Here is a 23,808-nt window from a genome sequence, read left to right as displayed (position 1 = left end):
CCTCTTCTCTCTATCTCAAAAAATTAAAAAAATTTAAAAAAGATCTTTAGGGCTCTCAGTCTTTAAGAATGTAAAAAAGTTTTCTAAGATGAAAAGTTTAAGAACCACTGATACAGACCATCATTGTCAGTCACCATACTCAGCCACATTGGCAAACACCAGAATGTTATTCTTTTTGATGAAATTTTAGAAATACCCTTGTACTCCAGGTGAGGACTTTTTGTGATTTAGGAAGCATTCTATCTGACTGGGTATATAATATTCAGATTACCTCAAAAGCTCCAACTAATTGTGCTTAGGGCATGTATCTCTCCCTGATTCAGGGGTCTAGGTACCCCAAATCCTTTTCCTGGCTACATTAATTTGCAAAACAAAAAATAAGAAAAAACATTTTTATTCATGATTTGTCTGTCCTATGGCAATAGTCATGAAGCAGGATCATAATATATGCATGCCCCGAGAGGAAGCACATACTATTTTTGGAGTTATTGAACTCTAACTGAACTGAAACCAAGAATCATAACCTACGATAAATATAGGGCAATCGAGCGAGTTTTTCTGGTTTGGGGGGTTGTTTTTAAATGTGTGTGTGTGTGTGTATGTATAAGAAATGAGGTCAATTTAGGCACCAGGCCATCTGCTAAAGATTCCTGAAGCCCATTCTTCAAATACAGTCAGTACAGAGGTTGGTTCTCACATGTGGGTTCCAGTGTCCATTTAGCCAGGGTCTTCGGATTCCACAAGGCCATTGCATCCATGGAAGGGACCTTTTTGATATGAGCCCTCCTGAAGCTGGGTATTGAGCATTTGTGCCTGTAAATATATTTGAAATCCTAGAGTTTTCCTCTGTCTCCCTCACACTGCTGCCACATGGACCACAACAAAGCTGAAGGTACACCTTCTCAAATGAAAGTAATCAAATAACAAAATACAAGCATGTGATTTAGATATGAATGAGCAAAGATTAGATGAATATCTGATAATATACAGGGCACTAAATAGGGGGTGGGGAGCTAGACAAGGCACAGTTCCTGTCCTCAAGGGTTGCAATCCCTAATCACTTGCCATTTTCCCATTGCATCACAGTATCCTCTGTCACCTACCAGTTAACTAACAGAGATATTGACAGGAAGGTGACTTCCATTTCTCTCCTGTATTCATAATAGATTGAATTCACGAGAGACCTAAGGGAGCCACTTCCAGCCCCCTGCCCTGAAGAGCCGAAATAATTTGCATGGAAAATTCAAGGCTTAGAAACAAAGGATGTTGTCTATTATGACACAATTAAGAATCTTAAAAAAAAATAAAATTAATGATACTCAAAATGTTCCATTTTAATCAGTAAACCTTTATAATCATGGAAATTAAACCACTTGTCTTTAGGAAAATTGAGTGAGAAGACAGTGGCAAGAGCTAGAATTCTAGCACTCTCAGGAAGGTAAAAGTGAGTCACCTTTGTGGTGACAGGAGGAAATTAGGCTAACATGCCAGAAACTGGATTGGTTAACTTGTTTTCTCTTTGTGAGTCTGGAAGGTGATGAGCTCCAACCACTCATTGCCTCACTGTCTTGCCCATTGGCTCCTTTCTGGGCAAGGAAGAGAGTTGTGTCTCCTGCAGAGTTGCATAGGTATCTGCCAGCAGTTCATTGAAGACAGCTGTCCTGGGGCCCAGAATGGGCAGTCTGTAGTGAATGCTCTCTGGAGGACAGTGTAAGAAGGAAATGCAAGGGCGTCTTAGAGTCTATTTTTAAAGCAACTCAAAATATATAAAGGTCACCAAATACTTTTTTTCACCCTTATAGAACAGATTCAAAATTCACATAAGAATTCCTTTTAATAGAACCATCTTATTCTGCCAAGATTTAAGCTTCTACAAATCTTATCAAAGAGGTCAGAAGAGAGTACCCAGAAACAAAACTCAAGTATTAGGAGTCATTGCCAATTAAATAAAAACTGAATATAAAATGTATTTGATAATGTGAGTCAAAGGGAAAAGAGGATTAAATTCTTGGAATATTTTTCAGGGACACATATATGGTTCTATCTTAAAAAAAAAACAAACTATGATCCTTACAAAAAGTCTACAATAGTATTTGTATTTCAAAAGGAACCTTTATTTTATGAAATAATTTAAATTAGGGTTCCTTAAAATTCTCATTATTCTGACCTTTTCTTCAAATGTGATTTTATTTACAAAAATGTTAATATTCCAACTTTTCCAGAAGACACATTGCTCGAAGGATAACGTCTTTCTATTGGAAGTCACTGAATAGAAGGGAATTGGAGTCCTGAATTCTCTGGAAAAGCTCCTCATTTGAGCTGAATGAGAGCTAAGAGATATCACACGACCCCAGACCAAGGATCTGGTCCAGTCTCATCACTATAATGAAGAGGAAACAAGGTCCAGGGTGATAGGTACTGATGGACTGGGGACCAGAACCCTGATCTCCTTAATCCTAGCCCAGTGTCTTTGAATCTTGTCACACCACTCTCCCAGGTAGTAGGCCAAGGCAGGCTGTTCACATCTCTACTGATGTTTATTGACCACAGGAGCCCTACACATCATAGAACTCTGGACTCAAAGCCAGAGTCAAGATAAATGAATCCAGAAGAAATCCCCATCAGTTATGGAGATAGGCTCTTTCTATTTACTTACTTCTTACCAATAATTATTGATAATATACCAAGGTTAGCTGAATCCAGAAACACACTGGAAGTCACTGTTGTGATTAAGAAGAAGGGGTAGACAATGATTGGCAGTAATATTCACTAGAATGAGTCAGCCATTTGGTATTTGTAGTTTGTCCACAGGCAAGGCAGCACAGGTGGGTGGCAGCTTCAGCAATAAGCAAGTGCTGCAGCAGGGACATGTCTAATTTGTATAAACCAGTAGGGCCAGGACAGCGTCAGCAGTTTTTCTGGTCTGATCAAAGGTGAAGGCTGCCTGTACTAAGTGTCTGGGTTTCAGGGGCGGGGGAGGGGGAAGTGGGACAGCAGAATGCTTCTTTGGTTTTATAGGTGGGAACCCAGAGGCCCAGACAGTTTAAACAATTTGGCCAGTCCTGTACAGCAAGACTAGGATCTGAACCTAGGTCTCCTTGCCTCTAGGCTAGTGCTTTTACAATAACCTTAGAGGGTACACGCAGAATGAAGCAAATCTCAGAAACGTCACAGCTGAAATCGATAGTAGATCTGCCAAGCTTTAGCTCCATAAGCACTCTCCCCCAAGTCCTACCTCCAAGATTGCTGTTCTTGGATGAACTCTATGGGCAAGAGTCATATTATGTCCAAGAACATAATGTGCTGACCTCTGTACACAAAGTCTAGCTCTTATATTGGTAATTGAAATACACTCCCATGGTTAATAAATTGATGAAAGACATCTTATCGCATTGCCCTGTAGAATCACAAAATAAACACTCTTGCTGAGGGAAGGGCATGTAAGAGTGTGCATGTATGTGTGTTCTACTTCTTTGTGAGGTAGGCCTGAAAAAATCCAGGTTCAAAGAAAACTCAGAATGAGTATGCAACTGGAAAAGAGAACCAATTGCACATGCCTGTCACCCTACGTTCTCTTGGCTTCAAGAGAATGAGGTGGTCACAGAAGAGTGAACAAGCAGAGGGGGAGATTTTCTTGGGTGGATGCTCTTAGCTCTTGGCTCTTTAGTTCACTTTGGCTAAATGAGAGCCATTATTTCCAGATACCCAAGAAGGGATTCCCTGAGACTGGCAGTCTTTCACTCCACCAATGTGAATATCTCCAAACCTCAACTGTTTACCTAAGTCTCTGGTCACCACTTTTAGCATCCCTTCAAGAAATCCCTTTATCTTAAATTTCCTCTCTGGATGCCTTCTCAGGCACTTCTGGCTCTAGCTCCCCTGCAGACGGAGATTAGACTTTTCCATTTGTACAAAGCAAAGAAAGTGATTTGGATTTAACTTACTGTGTAAATCACATGAGAGAAAAGTTGGAGGCAGCTTCAGTTAATATGGGAGCGAATAAGAAGGTGGATAAACTTACATGACAGCGTCTACTGCACTAAACCCAGAGTATCCCCCCAGGATCCACACCCACCTTCACCAGCCCAGTGTTGATGTCTCTAAAAGATGAGACACAGGTCAATGCTGAAGCTCTTGCTGAAGATGCTATCCTTTTGTCTATTAGTAGCAAGTGCACATAAGAATAGTGCAGGGCAGCTGCCAAGAGAAGGCAGGTGGTTTAAAAAACTGTGGGGTGGAAGGTTCAGGGCTTTGGTGAGGCCATTTCAGGGGTGTGGGGGTGCGTTCCTTTCCCACCTTTACTGCCTGAAAGGGAATTACACACTTTGCGCCCCATTTCCATGAAAATTCTTCAGCAAGTCAATTATGGGGGTCTTTAGAAAGAATGGGGTATAGCCGTGTGCTATGGAGAAGACCTGGGAAGAAATGTGGCATACATAAAGGTCAGTGAGCCCGGAGAGGAGACAGGTGGAGCTAGCCTGAAGAGACAGCCGGGGAGCAATTAAAACAGGCCATAAGCAGTATGTGAAAAGAGAAAGGGGCAGACAGAGGGAACTTATTCAGAAAATTTAGTAACTATCTTAGGGATTAAACTTTTCATCGTGCTCCTCTGGGGGTGGTATGTCCCCCACCACAAGTGCTCTAAAAGAACACAAACCTGTTGAGATGTCATTATGGGAATGTTTGAGTACAGCTTGGGCTTTTGGTGGATGAAGACTCATTCTGTTTGGAAGAAGCAAGAAAACACATCAGTTATGTGGCTCAGGCTTGATGGAAAGGAATGTGTCTTGATACATTTTAAAACACAGATGGTCTCTTGAATTCAGCACCTGTTAACCTTGTGCTCAGAGCACTTTGCCACAGTATAATATGCCTGGGCCAGAGACCACTACATCTTAAGCTCTCTTACTTTTATGGAGTTTGATAAAAACTTCATTGAAAAAACATTTTATGTATTGTCCAAACACATATGGTCTAAAAATAGAAGGAATCAAGAATCCTCCAGTTTCAAGAAAAAAGTGAACAATTCTTTCACATCAGTAATATACTCCTCAAGTGCAAAACAGAATAAAAAACAGAACCTTCTTATTATTTTATTTTTATTTTTTGGCCTTAAAATCTCTTCTTTTATTCCCATCAATATTATGCTGTGAGACTGATTCTCTACTGTTGAGTGTTATTAAAGCAGAACAGAAACCATTTAGAAATACTTTGTTGCCAATCTGACTTTGATTAATTTTTACAAAATATTTATTTAAGTAATCTCTACACCCAACGTGGGACTTGAACTCACAACCTGGAGATCAAGAATAGCATGCTCTCCCAACTGAGCCAGCCAGGCATCCCTAAATAAATTTTTTTTAAAATTTTTATTTATTTATGATAGTCACACACAGAGAGAGAGAAAGGCAGAGACATAGGCAGAGGGAGAAGCAGGCTCCATGCCCCGGGAACCCAACGTGGGATTCGATCCCGGGTCTCCAGGATCGCGCCCTGGGCCAAAGGCAGGCGCCAAACCGCTGTGCCACCCAGGGATCCCCCTAAATAAAATTTTTATAAATATTTTTCTTTGTTTTTAGTTTTTATTTTAATCATTCAGTGTTCATCACAAGTGCACTCCTTAATCCTATCACCTATTTCACCTTCCAGTTTTAGAGAAAATGTCTTGACTACATCCTATTTCCCCCAGCGGCTAAGGCTGTGGAAGTGACCCTTCACCAAAATGGATATGAGCCCAAACCATTTCTACATTAAGTTGCTTAATTTTGAAAGATTGACAAATCTTTAAACTTTGATGGGATATCTAAGTCTCTGAACTCATTTCATTGTTTCTATTTCTACAAAGATTTTCCAAGATTATTTTACTTTGCTACCAAAAATATGTCCCATCTGGCCAATTTATTTTACTCAATTGCCATTGGAGAAATCAGTGGGACCAAGGAAAAGAAAAATCCCTTCTCTTACCCATGTTGAGCAAACAGGAAGGTGGTATTTCTAAGACTGAGTAACTGAAGATTTGTTTGCACTATAAGTCAACAAATATATACCTCTCCACTCATATTTCCTTTCTTTCTTTCTCCCTCCTGCTTTTCTTTCATTCCTTCCATTAAACAAACATCACTTAATTTCTACAATATTTACAATTAAAGTCATTTTAAAAAAACTATTATTTCAGTAAGGACAATTATACCTGCCCATATATATATATAGTGAGACTCAAAAACCATGATAGATTTATAAGCTTATAGATTTTATAAGCTACAAATAGAATCAGGACCTTACTTGACAGTCACACTAACTAAATCTAGAACAGAAGTGGTCTGTTTCCCTTCATTACACTGAAAAAAAAAATGACCCATCTAATGATACTTCAGGTTGGTGTAGATGTGATTTTAGGATTGGCTCAACCCCTAGTCTAGCTCAAGTAATAAGAGCTATTTGTTTAAAATCAGCTAATGATTCTGGAATTTGGGAGTTTACTTAAAATACCAAATTTGCAAAATAAATAAACTGGGGCAACAAATTTCAAAAGTTTCTGTCATAGAGTGAAACTTTTGCACAGAAATCCCAGACTTTAGATAGTTCTATTTTCTTTGTAAAGTCTATACAGAATATTTATTTGAATTACTTTTATTATGATCTGACAGGTGCTTTTGAAAAGTATAGAGTGAGTGCAGGTAAGTGTTATTAGTACTGGAGCCTGTTGTACTCAAGTACACTACCCATTTCCTCCTTGACCCTTTCTCCCTGGGTCAGGCATCTGGCACATGGGTTCCATGCATCTGAGTCTATACTTCAGCTTGGAGAAAATTTCAGAAAAGGAATCACAGCATCTACTGCTGTTTAACATAAGCTTACAAAGAGACTTATTTATTTTTCCATATTATTGATTTCTCTTTGAGGGAGAAAAGTTGAAGACTGTCATTAGATCCCATATAACTTTTTTTATTCATATCAAATCTGACCATGCTTGTATGCCTACGTTCCAACCATCTACTATAAGGGAAGTCTATCCTCATGGGTGCCTTATCCAGGGTAAGTCTGTATTTGAATAAAAACTTCTTTACAGTCCTTTTCCCTTTCTGATAGGGGAGAAGAAAAATCCCTGAAATCCAACTAATCAAAATTCTGACTGGATTTTATTTTTTATATACTTGCTCTTGATAAGAAAGCAGCAAACAACAATTAAAAACAAACTGATGACAGGAATTTTAGTTACTAAAAAGTAACAGAGGATGTCTTGGACTGAGAACAGATTATGTGTAATGTCCCATGCCTTCTGAATTACATAAATCATCTACATGGAGAATTTGTACTCAGTTCTGACTGAGCTACCAGAGGAATCTTGTATCCCCTTCCTTGTACTGTTTCTGGGAAGGTGGAAATGCAGATAATACTTTCTACTACAATTTCAATAGTTGTTCAGTAAAAAGGTGAAAACAACTTTTTTGGTCTCTCTGGTTTAACCAGGAAATGAAACCAGTCAAGAAGCCCATTCTCTAAGCATTCCCTAAACGTTCTACTTACTATGTTTCTCAGTCCACTGTCCCGTATCCACAAACCAATATAAACAGAATTAAAATAATGTCCTGATTTAAATCTTAGACTTACCTATGACTCATAAGATTCTCAAAGGATAGTTTCAGATTATGAGGGATTATCACAGGTTTTGGTTGTACCTGAGAAAGAAAGTCTCATTTAGAACATCACCCAAAACCATATTCCAATTTAAATAAATAATGCACCATCATAGAAACTCAATTTGTATTTAATATTAGAATTATTCACGTCTTCTTCTGTATATGAATGAATCAGAGGTGATCACCTGCTCACAAGCCATAGAGTCTATGGTCTTCCCTGGTTATCAGATTTTGAAGTTAGAAACCTCAATATTGGTAAAGCCTCCAATCCTCTTTGTTTAGCTCATAGCTCACCCCCAACATTCTTCAGGTCTCAGATCACCGGTTAGCCTCTCACAAACAACACTGACTCCTGGACCACTGTTAGGTAGTTGTCTGCCTTATGTTCTCACCATTCCCTAGGCTTTCTCTATAGGAATACTCCTAAGGTTTTTATTTTATTTACTTGCATGATGTCTGGTTTCCCTCATAGACTTTCAGCTTCATGTGGGCAGAGACCATGTCCCTTTTTTTGTATTTCCAGATTCTAACATAGTGCCTATTCAAGAAATATTTGCTGATCAAATTAGGGAATGAATGAAACCACTTTGAAGCACACTTGGTTTTAAGTGTGACCTTCCTAGAGGACTAAAATAAATTACACAGAGTATTCCTGATTAAGACATTATGTTCTTGAACTTTTCCAGATTTGTTACTGGCACTCAATATTGGTTTTCTTTTGGAGCACAGGCTTTCACTAAGAATCATTTGTTCCCCATTATTTCTCAAAAGACATCATAGCCATGACAATGAAAAAATAATCATAATATGTGGGTGTGGTGGTTAGTTGGGTTACTCATTTAGTGACTTGTGATTTAAATGTATGACACAACAAACCTGCAAGTGACTATGTGTTAAGGGCCTTCAGCGATGCTTGAAAAGAGAGAAGAATCTGAACATTGTCTATAGAAACACCAATCACTTATGGTATTTAATCAAATTGTTGTAACTCATTAGCTGAGGGGAAGATGTGAGAGAGAGGAAAGAAATGATCCAGTGACGGGAGCATCTGAGAGTAGTGAGGACAGCAAAGGCTTTGGTGAGAACCTGAGAAGAGGTTTCTTAGATACATAAAAGGGATGGGAATGAAGGAGATGTATTGCCTTTTTCCAAAATTTCTTCTGACATTGGCTCTTCAGAAAGAGAAAGAAAGATGGAGGAAACTCTCTACCTTCTGATTAGCATGACCCTTTTTCAAAAGCCCTTAAATCCAGGTAGTTTTTTTGCATGCATGAGTGGGCGATGGGGGCTACCTCAAAAATAATTCTGGACATTTCGTACAAATGAAATAATAATACCTCAAAGGTCTTTACTGAAGATAGTACTTTTGTCCCTGAAAAGAAGTGTGTCATGTGGTCAACTCCTATTCAGTCTTGAAAACCAGGTGTAGTATTCTGGGAAGACTTCTCTGATCTCTACTTTCCACATCTGTTCACATCCCACAGGTCTATTTCTATTTCTATTCATCACCTCCTTATCTTTATTTGTTTACCTACTGGCTCCTTAAAGGTAGGATTTATGTCTTACTCTTCTATTTATTTATTCTTTCCTCTGTAGCTGAGCTATTACCTAAGTGCCTGGCCTAGGGTAGGCAGTCAGTAAATATTTGTTGAAATGAACTGAATTATATAAATAGACTTTTAAAACCAATTAACATACATATGTTAGAGAATACTTCCTTACATACTAGCTTGACATCCTAATTTGAAGGGACTTCAAAGTGTGTATCAGAGAGTAACGCAGATAACAGAACAACTACAAAATAGATGTTTTACAGGGAAGAGGAGCTGTTTGGAGCAGACACGTAAAAAGAGATGGTTTACATAACACTAAGGCAGATATCCCTGGGGACTCACAGCCAGCCATAAGCCTCAGTAGGTATTTCTTCCATGATAAATAATTGAGCGCCTGGCCCAGGGTACTCATACATAGGAGTATAAGCAGTCATACAAGCCAGGTCCTATTAGGCTTTTTCTTTTTTTGATATTCTTCCACTTTATGCTTTTATTGTAAAAAATATTTTTCTAGTGTTAATCTGTTTTTAAGTTCAGACACCGTAAGAGTCACCATCTCAGCATATAACTCTGGTTTTTAGTAGTGTCACAAAGTTGTAAACAATCACCACTATCTACTTCCAGATGATTTTCATCAGCCCAGAAACTCTGTCCCCACTGGCATTCATTCTTCATTCATTCATTCCCCAAATCCTTGGCAACTGCTAAGGATTATCTATTTTCTATTTCTACAGGTTTGCCTATTCTGGACATTTCATAATAAATGAAATCAATATAACACGTGGCCTTTATTGTCTGGTTTCCTTTACATAACAAAATGTTTTCAAGGTTTATCCAGGTTGTAACATATATAAATACTTTCTTTTCGTGGCTGAATAATATTGCATTGCATGGATTTTTTTTTATTTTATTTTTACTTATTAATGATAGGCACACAGTGAGAGAGAGAGAGAGAGGCAGAGACACAGGCAGAGGGAGAAGCAGGCTCCATGCACTGGGAGCCCGATGTGGGATTCGATCCCGGGTCTCCAGGATCACGCCCTGGGCCAAAGGCAGGCGCTAAACTGCTGCGCCACCCAGGGATCCCACATTGCATGGATTAAATGAAATTTTGTTTATGCATTCATCAGTAGACGGACCTTTGAGGTATTTTCACTTTTTGGCCGTTATGAATAATGTTGCTATGAACATTCTTGTACAAGTTTGTGTGTGGATATGTTTTCAATTCTCTTGGGTATATATCTAGGATGAAAATACTGGGTCATATGGTGACTCTATGTTTAAGTTTTTGAGGAATTGCCAATTGCCATTTCCTAAAGCAGCTGCATTGTTTACATCCTACTAGTAATGGATGGGGGTTCCAATTTCTCCATATCCTTGCCAACACTTGTTAGTGTACACTTTTTTATTATGGTCAAGCTAATGGGTGTAAAATAATATCTTATTGTGATTTCAATTGCATTTCCCTAGTGGTTGATGATGTTGAGCATCTTTTCATGTGTTTATTGGCCATTTGTATACCTTCTCTGGAGAATTGTTTATTCAAAAAAATTTTTTTTGCCTATTTTGAATTGGGGTGGTTGTCTTTTTATTGTTGAGTTGTAAACTTTTAAAAAAATATATTTTGGATTCTAGTCCCTTTTCAGATATATGATGTGCAAACATTTTTCTTCCATTCTGTGGGTTATCTTTTCATGTTCTTTTTTTTTTCTTTTCATGTTCTTGATGATGTAGCAAAAATGTTTTTAATTTTGATGATATCAAATTTATGTAGTTTTGTTGTTGTTTGTGCTTTTGGTGTCATGTGTAAGAAACTATTGCCTTATTCAAGGTCATGAAGATTTACACCTACTTTTCTGCTAGGGATTTGCATATGGATATACAGTTGTCTCAGTACCATTTACTGAAAAGACTAGTCTTTCCTCATTAAATTGTTTTGACACCTTTGTCAAAAACCAACTGTTCATGATCTCTTGCTTTTATGGAGACCCCACATGTATGTAATTAAATTTGATGTTCTCCTGTTAACATTTTTTTTATTTGTTCACATAAGATTTTATTTCTGGACTCTCAATTTTATTCCACTGATCTACATGTTTATCCTTATGCCAGTACCACAAAGTCTTGATCACTGTAGGTTTATAGTAAGTTTTGAAATCAGGAAGTGTGAGTCCTCCAACTTTTTCTTTTCTAAGATGGTTGTAACATCTCTTGCATTTCCATATGAATTTTAAGATCTGCTTGTCAATTTCTTCAAAAATGTCACATGAGTTTTTCTTTTAAAGATTTTATTTATTTGTTCATGAGAGACACAGAGTGAGAGGCAGAGATACGGGTGAGGGAGAAGCAGGCTCCATGCAGGGAGCTTGATGTGGGACTCAATCCTGGGTCTCCAGGATCATGCCCTGGGCTATAGGCAGACACTCAACCACTGAGCCACCAGGGCTGCCCTGTCACATGAGATTTTGAGAGGGATTGCACTGCACATATAGATCAATTTGGGAATACTGCCATCTTAAAAATCTGGGTTTTTCCACTTATTTAGGTCTTCTTTAATTTCTTTATATAAAATTTAATAGCCTTTGATGTAGAAGGCTTGCATTTATTTTGTTAAATTTATTCCTAAGTATTTTAATTTTTTGATGCTATTGTAAATGGAATTGTTTTTCTAATTTAATTTTTGGATTGTTCATTGCTAGTATATAAAAAAGAATTGATTTTTGATATTGATTTTGTATCCTGTAACTCTTCAATACCCATTTATTAGATTTAATTGTTTTATGTGGGTCTCTTAGGACTTTTTAGATAGAAGATTATGCCATCTGTGAATATAGTTTTATGCTTTCCTTTCCAATCTGGTGCCTTTTATTTCTTTTTCTTTTCTTAACTTCCCTAACTAAAACATATAGTATGATGTTAAACAGAAACAGCAAGAATGGACATCCTGGTCTTGTTTCTTATCTAAGGGGAAAATATCCAGTCTTCCTTCATTGAGTATGATATTAGCTGTGGGTTTTTCATAGATATGCTTTATCAGGTTGAGGAAGTCAACCTGATATTTTTTGGAGTCTTTTTATATCTTCCCCAGCATCTACTTTCAACCCCCTGTTGAGAAAGGAGGGGTCTCAGTGACTACAGGAGATATGCAGTACCCCTACCCCAGGAGGAAGTTGAAGTGCTATTGTACATAGTGAAGCAGTATGAAGCGTGCTCATTTTCTAACTTTCTGCAGTTTCCCACCAGGGTTTGCATGAACTGCTTCTGACTTTCACGTTTGAGGTCCTTCTTTTTGGGATCTGTAGTGAATGGTAAAACCACAGTGTGTGGTTCTACTCCAATCAGGCCTGGGCAAGGGCAAAGGTCAGAGAAGAGGTCTTGAGAAAGAGAGCAGCTGCTGAAGTCCCAAGTGAGCCAGCTGGCCAAAGCCAGCTTGGGCCTGGGGTCAGTGTATTCTAAATGTGGACACAGTGATTCCAGGAATAAGATCAGGAATAAGATCAGGAGAAATCTCAATTCCACTTTCCCAGATTCCAGTCAATGCTAATATTGAACACTGTGGTCTTAATTGGACATAGATTGTAACATTAGATATACCTTTGTCAGTAGCTTCAGTTAAATTTCCAAATCCCACACAAAAATTTCACAAAACTGCTGGTCTCTTTCATATCTTATTAGCCAAGAACTTTCACCATTAACTAATCAAAGGAGGCTCTCTTATGTCTCCTGTTTTTCTTCTACTCCTTGCCCTTCCTTTTATCACACACCAGCCCAGAGTCAAAGGAGAATCATAGGATATCAGAATTATAAATACCCTTCCTCAACTTCTATCTGAAACCTAGCCATTTAGCTAAATTAACCTTCAACCCAAGCCCGACTGACTCTAACTCTAATCTTTAAACTGACTTAAGACCTAACTCTGACCTATGGAGCATTCCTCCATACACAGGCTTCTTTCTGCAGCATCTCTGACAGATGGCAGAGCTTTGTCCTTGTTTCCCCATAATCCTCTTGCTAGCCTTCATTCCCCACCATTCTGCACCACCCGTTACAGACACCACTCACTAGCTAGAAAGTACTATAGCTGAGCTTTAATCCTGAGGCACTGATTGAATTGATGTGTCCAAAGATGAAGCTGCTTGTTTCATGACTAAAATGGTAGGGGCAGATTGTGTTGTATGGTTGTGTGTTTTTTCGTGTTGTATTGTGGAAATGTTAAGTGGGGAGAAGTTTCATAAGCTCCTGAACCTCTACAGCAGTGCAGTTACTTTAGGATCTCAAAGTACAGTGGCTCATCTCATCTCTATCCCTCTAACTCACCTACCCTAATTCATCTTTTGGTTTGTTGAAAATAAAGAGAGTTTATCATATTGTGTCAGATAATGATGCTCCCAGAGCCAACAGGTCCTTATTTTCAGCCATTCCTGCAAAAAGTATTGTCTCTCCACTGGGCTCTGGTCAGGGAGGCATAGTGCTTACTATCCTCTGGGATACCTATGCTCATCTCTATCATCCCGTTGACCTACCATTTTTATTTCTTGACATGTGGAGCACAGCTGCTTATTTCTGATCAGCATGGGGTTACTCTGGATCCTCCTGGCCTGAGGGGAGAAACAGAGGAAGGTAAGGAAATGGTGGGGGTATCTGGGCAGCAAGGAAGGGGGACAGGGTTGGAGGACTAGGAAAGGTAATAGTTACTCCTTCCATAAAACAGAGGGAGTCAGTTCCATCCCATGTGGACATGGAGTCCAGGCTTGGCTGCAGCTGGTAGGTTTAGAAAGAGTTTAGGCAGGAGGGGGTCAGTCACAGACTACTTGGGATCCCTGTATATAGTGGTACAGGTACAACTTACCTTTCTTCACTCACACTGACATCAGAGTCATGAAGTATGTTCATAAGAAGCATATAATATGAGGGAGGGGGGTCAAAGGGATAAACAATGACTGTGAATTAAAGCCCCCTTCTGCCATTTGATTGTTGACCTGTTACTACATGTGTGTATACCTGTGCCCTGACCCATTCCTGCTGCCCTGAGAGGAATGGGGCACAGGAAGAGGAGGAATATATCTCTGCAGTGTAGGGAGTGCCTGGGCAGTGCTCCTAGGGTGACCTTCAGTGGATTGGTCGTCCAGTAGCTTCATCCTCTGAGAAATATAAAGCATTTGGGTGAGACATTATTATTGAAGGTATGAGGACTGCAAACTAGAGACAAAGTTGGATTCTTTTGACAAATACCTAAAATACATTTCATTTCTATAGGCCATTTAAAAAGAATCAACTGAGTATTACAATACAATGTTGTGGGTTGGCATGTTAAAGTATGAGTGTGAACAACTCGATTCATTCATTCAACAACAGACATTTATTGTGAGGCCATAATAAATGTGCTGGGCTGGGGCCACAAAGATGAATAAGGCATTTTCTGGCCCTAAGGCAGGCCAGGGGAAAATACAAATTCATTCATTTGCCCATTCATTAGGTACTGGGGTCCCTGAAACAAATAAGACACAGCTTTTGACTTCAGCTGCTCACCACCCAGCAGACTGTGCCCAAGGAAGCACAACAGTATAGAAGGTTATGTGACAGGGATATGTTGAGGGTGCAGTGAAACTGAAAAAAGTGGAGGTGGGACGGACATTGAGGGAAGGGTCTGAGAAGGGCTACAGGAGCAGGCAATGTTTGGGTAGGTGTTGGTAGGGTGAACAAGTTGGGGGAGGGCATTCCAACCCCCAGGAAGCACGGCGATGGCGCAGAAGAATGACCTAGCAGATTGGCTTCAGGTAACTGAGGCTAGCTGAGCACGGACTATTGTCTAGTGTGGGGAGTGGGGCTTGGGCAGAGGCCAGAGAGGCAGAGGAGACTCCTGGGCTTCTGGCAGATTCCACCCTCTGCCATATCTTCCCGATACCTTGGGGATGGTATCTCCCGGGGTTTGGCTCCTCCTTCCATCCCTCACATCTGTGAGTTCTGAGACTTATATACATCTCTGAAACTGTGATCCAAGACCGGATGCACTCGATATCACAGAAGAAGCAATGGTACTTCCAGGCCTTCAGAAAAGAGAAACCACATCCCACTGCAGGATCAGGAGAGTCTTCGAGAAGCGGCATTACACTTAGTCTGAAAGAATGCAGAAGGTACAGACGGGTAGAGGTGAAAGTGGGAGCGTCCTCGAGCAGATTTGGAGTTATAAGTGGTTTCTTATTTTCCTGCGGTGGATTCCTTCCCCTTTTATAGGCTTTTGGTTTTCACATAAGAGGAAGAGTTCATTGCAAATCAAGCAACAGACCTATCTGAGAGACCTCCAAGGTGCACGGCAGGATCTTGCCGGGTTAACGAGGGCGGCAGATGGGATGCGGAGTTGCATGACCTTGAGGACTCCCATCCCGTGGAGCCTGAAGACGAAATGTTTTATATATTGTTCTGTCCAGCCTTGTTAACTCCACATCTGTCAAGACACAGCTTCACTGTTACTTTCTCAGAAAAGTCTTCCTCAAGGCCCTCTTACCATTTTACACACCCCTTACCTGAGTTGGGTGCCTGCCTTTCTGATTCTATCACAGACTTAATACAGCATTTTGTTGCATTTTGTCCTGTTACTCTTTCTTTCTTTCTTTCTTTCTTTCTTTCTTTCTTTCTTTCTTTCTTTCTTTCTTTCTTTCTTTCTTTTTCTTTCTTTTCTTTTTCTTCTTTCTCTTTCTTTCTCTCTCTTTCTCTCCTTCCTTCTTCTTTCTCTTCTCTTCCTTTTCTTTTCTTTTCTTTTTTCTTTTTTTCTTTTCTTTTCTTTCGTTGGTTTCCTCCACCAGACTGAGAATTCTTGAAAAGCAAAAACATGTCTCAAACCCCTTTGCATCCCTAGAGCCTATCAGGAATCTGGCACACAATAGGCATTCACACATGTTGGTTGAATGAATGAATCACATAAACATATACTTATGTGTGTACAAGGAAGTGGATGCAAACAATTTGGGATTCCACACTCTGTAGGACCCCTCTTCCTACCCCCAGACCTCCCCCCAAACCTTCCTATATCCCTGCTTTCTTTCCTGGCCCTAGAATCAAGGGTCTTTTTCTTCTGCAGCATTTGCTGCTCACTCTTGATTTCCTGAGGGCCAGTTCAGCAGTAGTAGCAGAAATGGCAAATGAATTGGCTGATGGTTCAGAGTACACAGGCCCCTGTAGAGTCAGTATCATCTGTAGAGTAAGAGCGACCAAGAAAAGCTCTGAAATGTTAATGGGGTTCTCATTTTCCAAGCAGCTGTCCTCAGGATAGCAGATGGCAGATGTGATGAGAAAGTGAGAGCAACCTTTTGTAGCTTGGCCAAGGTATGAAGCACACTTCAGCAAGGCCCCCAAAGATGGAGTCTGCTCTTCACATTTCACGATCAGAAATGTCCTAATATTTGAGGTTAATATCTGCTGAGGTTCATAAGGTCTGGTTCATGGCCCAAGTCCTTGGCCTTCCTGAATCTTTGATAAAGAAACAGAGAAATACGTTTCTTTCCCTCCCTCTCTCTCCACCTCTCTTTCTCTCTCTGTCTCATACATATACACACATACCTCTCCACATAACAAAACTGAAAATGTAAAAGCACCAGATGGTGATCTTAAAAATAGCCACCACAAGCATGCTGAGGAACGCTGACAAATTTGCTTTCATCCTTCCTGCCCTCGACACCTCTGTTCCTTTCCTCCTTTCTACTCCTGACTTAAATGAGAGACACCTCATGGGTCACCTCTAGTTCAACTCTTTGAATGAACACAAAGAGCAAATTGTAGCCCAGAAGGGTTAAGAGATTTGTCTAACCATACATGTATTTCAGTGAGCCAGAAACTTTTGGATAAAGGGACAAAAGAAGACTACCTTTTCTCAGGGAGAAAGTAGATTCTTAGGATCCATAGGAGGACATAATGCTTCCTATATCCCTTAGAAAAAAAAGTGGTGATTGGAGAGTTATTTTCAATATTCAGAAAAGCCCTCTGATAATTACACACTTTCCTGCAATCTGAAAATACCAGCCATCTCCATTAAAGAATACAGTTGGAGATAGTTTTTAAAATACTCATATGATTGACTAGGAAAAAAATTCAAACATACACAAAATATTATCAACAACCATGCATCTACCATCCAGACTTATTAAACTTGGATTTTATTACCATCAGGTCAGTGGTGACCATGATTACCTCCCTTTTAAAACTGCATTTGTAGTTATATGTATCTGATAAATATACACAGGAAAAGGACTTAGGAACATGCAAGGTGGTTTCTGTGGTGGTCATAAGCTTTCAAACGCTGAGATTCAGCAAGAGAGAAATAATAAAACAAGTTCTCGGTGGTGAGAAAATTGAGAGTTGCCGTCCTGTGCGTTTTCTAGCCACATCTCTGCCGCTGCAGTGTGTTTAGCCAGGGGCCTTTGTCACAGGTCTGCTAAAAGCAAAATAGTACTGCTCTCATCTGGACTCTGACTCATTACACTAGAACAACAAACCCAGATCAAAAAGAGGAGTGAGTTAGGGCAGGAGCCGAGGGAACAGAGTAGGGTTCTCCACTAGTAAGTGAGTAGCTGTTGTCCAGCGGCACCCAACCCAGCAAGTGCACCAAGGGGTCCCAGGGCCTCCACTGCAGCCCCCAGAGAGCCCCCCACATCTGCTTGCTAGGGAGCTCAGAGCATGTCGTCTCAGCCTCAATTACTCAACGATCACAGTACACTGGGCTATTCCGTGGCATCTGGATGAGTCGATGCCTGGAACAGCAGGTGAAAGTCCTGCCTGACAAAGAAGCTGTTCCACCGTGGATGTCTAAATGGGGGAGTATTGAGGCTCCACCACTTTGTGTTTATTTTCCATTTTTCTTCTTTGCTAGCTCTGCCTTTCCTCTTCTACTTCCTCTTCTTGTAATCTGTGCCCCTACCCGCCTCTCTGCACCTCTCTCGGCTTCTGCTTTCTTGCTATTTGTCTTCCTCTCCCTGTCTTTCCATCTCTCAGCCCCTATGTCCTTTCTATCTCTCCACCCCTTAGTGAATATTGCCCCAGACACGCAGACAGCCGCCTCTACCACAGGACTGCTCCTGGGTAGGGCAGGAATGCCACTGGAATGTGAATGTTCAAAGTTCTGCCCTTTGACCTGTGAGTGGGGAAGGGAAGGGAGCCAGGTGGAAGGACCTTTACACCTGTGCCTGGAGGCCAGGACCTCTAGCTGGTGGCATGGCTGCCAGCAGCCCTTTGGCAGGTTGGTGATTTAGAGGATAAAGAAAGACATGAGGTGTCCACGGTGCTTTATACTCCCACCGGATAGAGCACGGTTTCTTCCCAGAAAGGAGCAGCTGCTGGCTGAGCCCATGGTTACCTCATAGGGTATACGTTCAGGCCTTCGTGGTCACAGCCAACTGTACAATTCTGCACACGCAGACCTTGTTAAAAGCGTTTTTATCTTCCTTTAGCCACCCCATCTATTTTAGGTACTTTCCCCCATTGCCTCTCTTTGTTCAATCGAGCATAAAACATGTAGGTTTGGCCACTTCTTTGGGTCTTCATTTCCTTATGAGGGCTCCCGTGTCACATAAAACTTACATTTAATACATTTGTATGCTTTTGTCCCATTAATCTGTCTTATACTGATTTAATTCTCTGATGCAGCTGAAAACCCGAAGATGGCAAAGGTAAGATTTTGCCTTCCCTATACCTGCTTGCCTTTCTAATCTGCAGGGGTAACTGTCTTTTACAGAAAGACACGGGTGGGGTGGGGTGGGGGGGGTGGGGATGAGCCCCAGACACGGTGAGGATGAGGATGAGGGTGAGGTCCTGGAGCCCTCCTTTCCTCCTTTCCTTGCAGGAGTTAGGATCTGGGGATCCCTGGGTCCGCCCAGAGCCTGGCCTCCTGGCCTCCTGGCCTCAGCCTACTGGCCAAGCCCAGGGAAGCAGCTGCTCTTGGCTTCCCTCTAGTGGCCACTCCTGCATATTGCAGCCATGAAATTCTCTGGCCTGCTGGAGATGGGCCTCTCAACCTGCCCAGGTCATTGTCAATGCTTTCCTCTCGCGCCTCCTGCCCCAGCGGTCTGGGGCCTGGAATATTAATGCCTTGGAAGGCATCATGCACTGAGACTCAAAGCTCACCTGGGATAAGGAGGTGCTCGGTGGCAGGGGAGAGCCTGTCTAAATCAGAGGTCAAAAAGACAGTGTCTGGAAGGCTTGTCGCTGGTTCTGCAGCAATTGTCAGGGTGGATCCCGTCTCCACTCAGCTGATCCTGTGCATGTCAAGGGGGAACTCATACCTACATGCCTGGCCTGGATGTTGGGGGATTAGTGCAGTGACTCAAGCACAGCCCCTGACCATGCTGAGCTGAAAACCTGGACCATCTCCACAGAGCTCCTGGCCTCTGCGGCCCTCTGCCCTCCAGCTGAGCCCACCCATCTGCGTGGTTTCTTTCCCTGCCGTGGCCTGATTCCTTGATGTTTTCATGCTCAGGTTCTGTGTCTTTGTTCCCTTGGTGCTTCCCTCCACTATAGGAGTACCTTCTAGAACACATGCAGGTGCCGCTTCCTCTGCAACCATTCCCTGGCACTCTCTGCCCACCCCTCCTTTCCTTCTCACTGCCTCACAGGGACTTTGCCTGCCCCTGATGATGGCTGTGCACCTATCAGGTCCCGTGCACTGATTCACTGAGCTGGCATCTAACTCAGTCTCTCCATATCTCCCTAAACCACAGAAGGCCTCCCTAAGCAGGGATCTACCTCCTGACATCATGGCTGACCCAGTGGTAACTCACAGAGTGGAGCTGTCACCATGATCGGGTGTCACCACGAGTGGGGCGCTGTGACAAGTGCTTAGGAACACCACCCTGGCACACCAGCAGCCACCCTGTGTACTCCTCAGGTGAGAAACTGCTTTTATGCCTGAGAATTCTCTCCCTCTGTCTCTTAGCACTGCTGACTTTATCAGCACCTTGAAGATCGGGAACCTCCTGGGGAGTATAGTCATCACCCAGTTGTCAATCTCAGTTGATTTCTGTGAGGTGGAGGGGACATGAGGAGGACAATATGAAATTCTACGGGTGTAGAATGTGTAGGTGGGAGATACAAGGGATCGAGGGCAGTGATGGGACAGGGTCAGAGGCTCCAGAAGCTAAGACTGGCTCTGGACACAGGCTGAGCACAGTCCCTGAAAGCTTCAGGGTTTATTTCTCAATAGGATTGTGTTTGTTTTAATTTTTTGATGATTGTAACTTTCATTCTTAATGCTAGTGTACTTGACCTTGGGCGAGTCTGCGATGCTCATTCATTTCATTCAACAAATATATATGGAACAGTGATGATGTTCCAGGCCCAGCGCTCTGCTAAGGAGAGAGAAAATGCCCTTGTATTTACATTCGATGTCATCCCTGAACCACTATGGGTTTCTTTTCAATTAAAACACAAAATTGAGTACCTTAGATAAGACATCTGGAACTTGAAATAAAATAGGCAAATTCATATCCTTCTTGGATGAAATCAGGAAAGTGCCAGAATTCTGAGGATATCTAAAGGAATAAAAAAAAGAGCAAGTTAGAACCACAGTCTCTGATTTGATGAACCAACCCCTTGGTTGTTTCAGAGATGTAGGGGTTAATATGAATAGCCCCAAGATGTACTATATTGACTTGCAGAGTATTTTGAGCTGAAAACAATCAGGGCCAGAAAGACTCGGGAAGAAACTTTGACCTTCCCCTTAACTGCCTTAAAGAATTTAGATAAGGGACCTGCTCCAGGAAGAGAGCTATCATCATAGATTATATATAATATATCAACTAGGTAAAGAGGAATTTAGCAAAGTGTTGAAATTAATCTCTGTGTCCCATTGTTTCTGAATGGCGCAGCAAACATTTGCTTGCCAAACATTTACTTTTTCCTTTCTTCCTGTGAATTGTCTTCCTTCCCTTTGAAATTCTCAACCCCTGCTGCCTTCTTAGTTCAGCATGACATATATACCTTATTTGGCATGACTGTCTTTGGACTCTCATGTGGGTTCCTGTATGTACAAAATCAAATTTGATTTTCTCTTGTTAATGTGCTTCATGTCAATTTGATTCTTCGACCAGCCCGAAGAAACTTGAAGGGAAGAAGAAATTTTTTTCCTTTCCAAAAAAGATAATCCAGGAGATACCCCAAGGAGTTGTTGCCCAGCCCAGTCCTGCAGGGCACAGGCCATTTGACAGCTTCCAAAGGATGACTTTGCTCTCTTAAGTCACTCTGGTTTCTCTGTCCTTTTGATTTGAACTAAGCAATGCCAACTGTGAATTGTTAGATAGTGTACAAATTAAGAGAGAAAAAAATTGTTCAGAGAAGCAGATGTAATCGATGAAACACATCCACATCTCCTTGAAAAGGCCCACCTGCTCTGCAGCTGTTATGGTTCATTTTATTACAATGTAAGAGGCCAAGGCCTGCAGGGGCCCCGGTCATCAAAAACTGCTTGTGTGTGCAGTACTGTACATGCCCCTGGCATTCCAGAAATGGAAACTCGGAGTGCCAGGAACACCTCTCCTCTCTAATGAGGAAAGATTTCATTGTTCATTGTTCATTTATAACATAGGCATGTGACAGGAGTTTGGTATTCCCGAGGCATTTATGGTTTCATTTCTCCTCACCATTTCCCTGGGTGAGCAGTGGTCCGGTGGGTCTGACCCAGCCCTTCACTGTCTTTACCTTTGATTTGTGGACAGCCAGCCTGCCTTGGACTTGACACCTAAATGCTGACCAAGAGAGACCAGAGACCACTCTAGAGCTGTTTAGCACTCAATAACCTCAAATACACAAGGCCTCAGTGTCACCTGAAGGCTCTAGAGACTGATGATGAGTGTGGCTTCCATGTAGCATGACAGTCTTCTTTGAAAGAAGTAGGTCTGTGCAGGCCATGGTGTTCAGAGCTAGGCCTCACTCCTCCAGCCATGTAGGTAGTTTCTGGTGCTCTGAGTACATTTTACTAAACGTTTCTTTCTCTTTTTCAGACTCTTCTGTGTTAGAACTGCTTGTGCCAAACTAGGTAATACTTAAAACACATCTATAACTTTCTTACTGAGGCCTTAGGAAAGTTTTGCCAAAAATAATTGGAACCCAGAGCGTTAGCCAGATGAAGAGTTTCTAATCTTTAAGAATTGTTGACAGTGGGATCCCTGGGTGGCTCAGTAGTTTAGCGCCTGCCTTGTGATCCTGGAGTCCCGGGATCAAGTCCCACATCGGGTTCCCTGCGTGGAGCCTGCTTCTCCCTCTTCTTGTGTCTCTGTCTCTCTCTCTCTCTCTCTCTCTGTGTGTGTGTGTGTGTCTCTCATGAATAAATAAATAAAATCTAAAAAAAAAGATTGTTGATACTTAAGTAAACTGTCCTTTCGAAAGACTGTGCATTCCTACGTTGTCTTCCTGAAAGCTCTGGGCACCACACTGGTGGCATCCAGTCAGTGTCTTTTGAGGGAGAGAAGTGCCCTTTCTCCTCACAAGAGTTGAGACTGCTGTCCAAATACTGTTTAGAGATGAGTAGAGCTTTACTGACCATTCAGGTAATTTCTCCTTATGGCCAGAGGGAAAACAACCCCTTCCTTCAGACTATCAATAGCCTGTCCCTTCTGATATACCAGGATGGCTGTGAAGGGGAAGAGGTGCTGGGGCTGCCCCATCATATTCTGGGTCTGCCTTCTTCAGGCCCTCATCCTGCTTCCACTCCCTACCCTTGACCCCAAAACTGTACAATCAGAAAACAAGAGAGCTAGGAGTGAGAGCACCATGCCCAGGGATGCTTTACTCCTGGCTACAGGGGCAGGTCTAATGGGAACGGGGCTGAGATGGGATAGTGAGCTGTTACCCTGTTTAGATGTCAAACACTAGCCATTTCATACTAGCTAGACATGAGCTAGAGTGTAGACAACAAAGTAAAAATAGCAGAACAGAGCAACAGGCACTTCCTAGATGCTCTGAAAATACACAAATCTGTCTATTTACTGAGAATGTGGCTTTTAAAAGGAGCAGCAGATAAAGCAAAGGTCCATGTTACTGAAGAGGCCATGCGGGGAGAATGTTCTTCATGGAGAGTCACTTACTTGTGGGTAGGAGGGTAGGTGACGGTTACGAACATCCCTTTGCTAGAAGTACAACCCTTCTAGCAAACTGCCACATGTGCCAGGGAGCCAGCCCTCCTCATCTATGAAGTGGTTTCGAAGTTGCCTCCTGGCTGCTCTCTCTCTCCCCTCCCTCTGATTTCTTCCATTCGCCTCCACATTACCTCAATTTCCCCCTTCCTTCCACTTCCCCTCCCCAGAGCAGCCAGGGACCACAAATGAAAGAGGAATGAAGAAGCCCAGATATTTCGAGTGTCAGCACTAAAATGCTGCTAACACATGAACACCTCCAATTGTGAAACACAGAAACATTTTCCATAGCTGTTGGTTTGGAAGTGGCAGGACTGGTGAGATTGGAGGAGATTGTCCCAAAGGGATATACGGGCAGTCGCTCCTCTCTAAAGATTGCCATTTATGGGTCTAGACTTTTGATGGTTAAAATGAGAAAATTTCAAATTAAAGCAGAGGAGAAAAAGTAAGATGTAGAGGAGGATGGAAGTGTTCGGAGAGGTAGCATCCAGGGGCAAAATT

General features: G+C 41.7%; 1 protein-coding gene and 1 long non-coding RNA gene across 9 annotated transcripts in view; one reads left to right on the top strand and one right to left on the bottom strand.

Annotated features, from left to right (window-relative positions):
- Positions 1-1,327: 1,327 nt before the first annotated feature.
- Positions 1,328-23,808, bottom strand: part of C6H1orf105 (chromosome 6 C1orf105 homolog) — a 36,385-nt gene continuing 13,904 nt past the window's right edge. For 7 of the 8 annotated variants that reach the window (XM_072830637.1, XM_072830629.1, XM_072830632.1 and 4 more), the window contains 6 exons: positions 20,619-20,709; positions 13,717-13,791; positions 7,612-7,679; positions 4,658-4,722; positions 4,076-4,197; positions 1,328-1,698 (listed from right to left, as the gene is read on the bottom strand). In XM_072830637.1, the coding sequence (XP_072686738.1) occupies positions 1,561-1,698; positions 4,076-4,197; positions 4,658-4,722; positions 7,612-7,679; positions 13,717-13,791; positions 20,619-20,663 (513 nt within the window). In that variant the 5' untranslated portion in view covers positions 20,664-20,709 and the 3' untranslated portion in view covers positions 1,328-1,560. The remainder of the gene's footprint in view (positions 1,699-4,075; positions 4,198-4,657; positions 4,723-7,611; positions 7,680-13,716; positions 13,792-20,618; positions 20,710-23,808) is intronic. The other variant, XM_072830630.1, reaches the window with a different exon arrangement.
- Positions 13,746-22,607, top strand: LOC140635671 (uncharacterized). The gene is made up of 3 exons (XR_012033024.1): positions 13,746-13,813; positions 19,900-20,066; positions 22,177-22,607. It is a non-coding gene; the product is annotated as an uncharacterized lncRNA (long non-coding RNA).

The sequence above is a fragment of the Canis lupus genome, chromosome 6 (genome assembly GCF_048164855.1).
Source record: "Canis lupus baileyi chromosome 6, mCanLup2.hap1, whole genome shotgun sequence".
In the NCBI taxonomy this organism is placed as follows: Eukaryota; Metazoa; Chordata; class Mammalia; order Carnivora; family Canidae; genus Canis; species Canis lupus.
The sequence above is the reverse complement of the archived record's forward strand: the minus strand, read 5'-3'. Positions and strand labels throughout refer to the sequence as shown.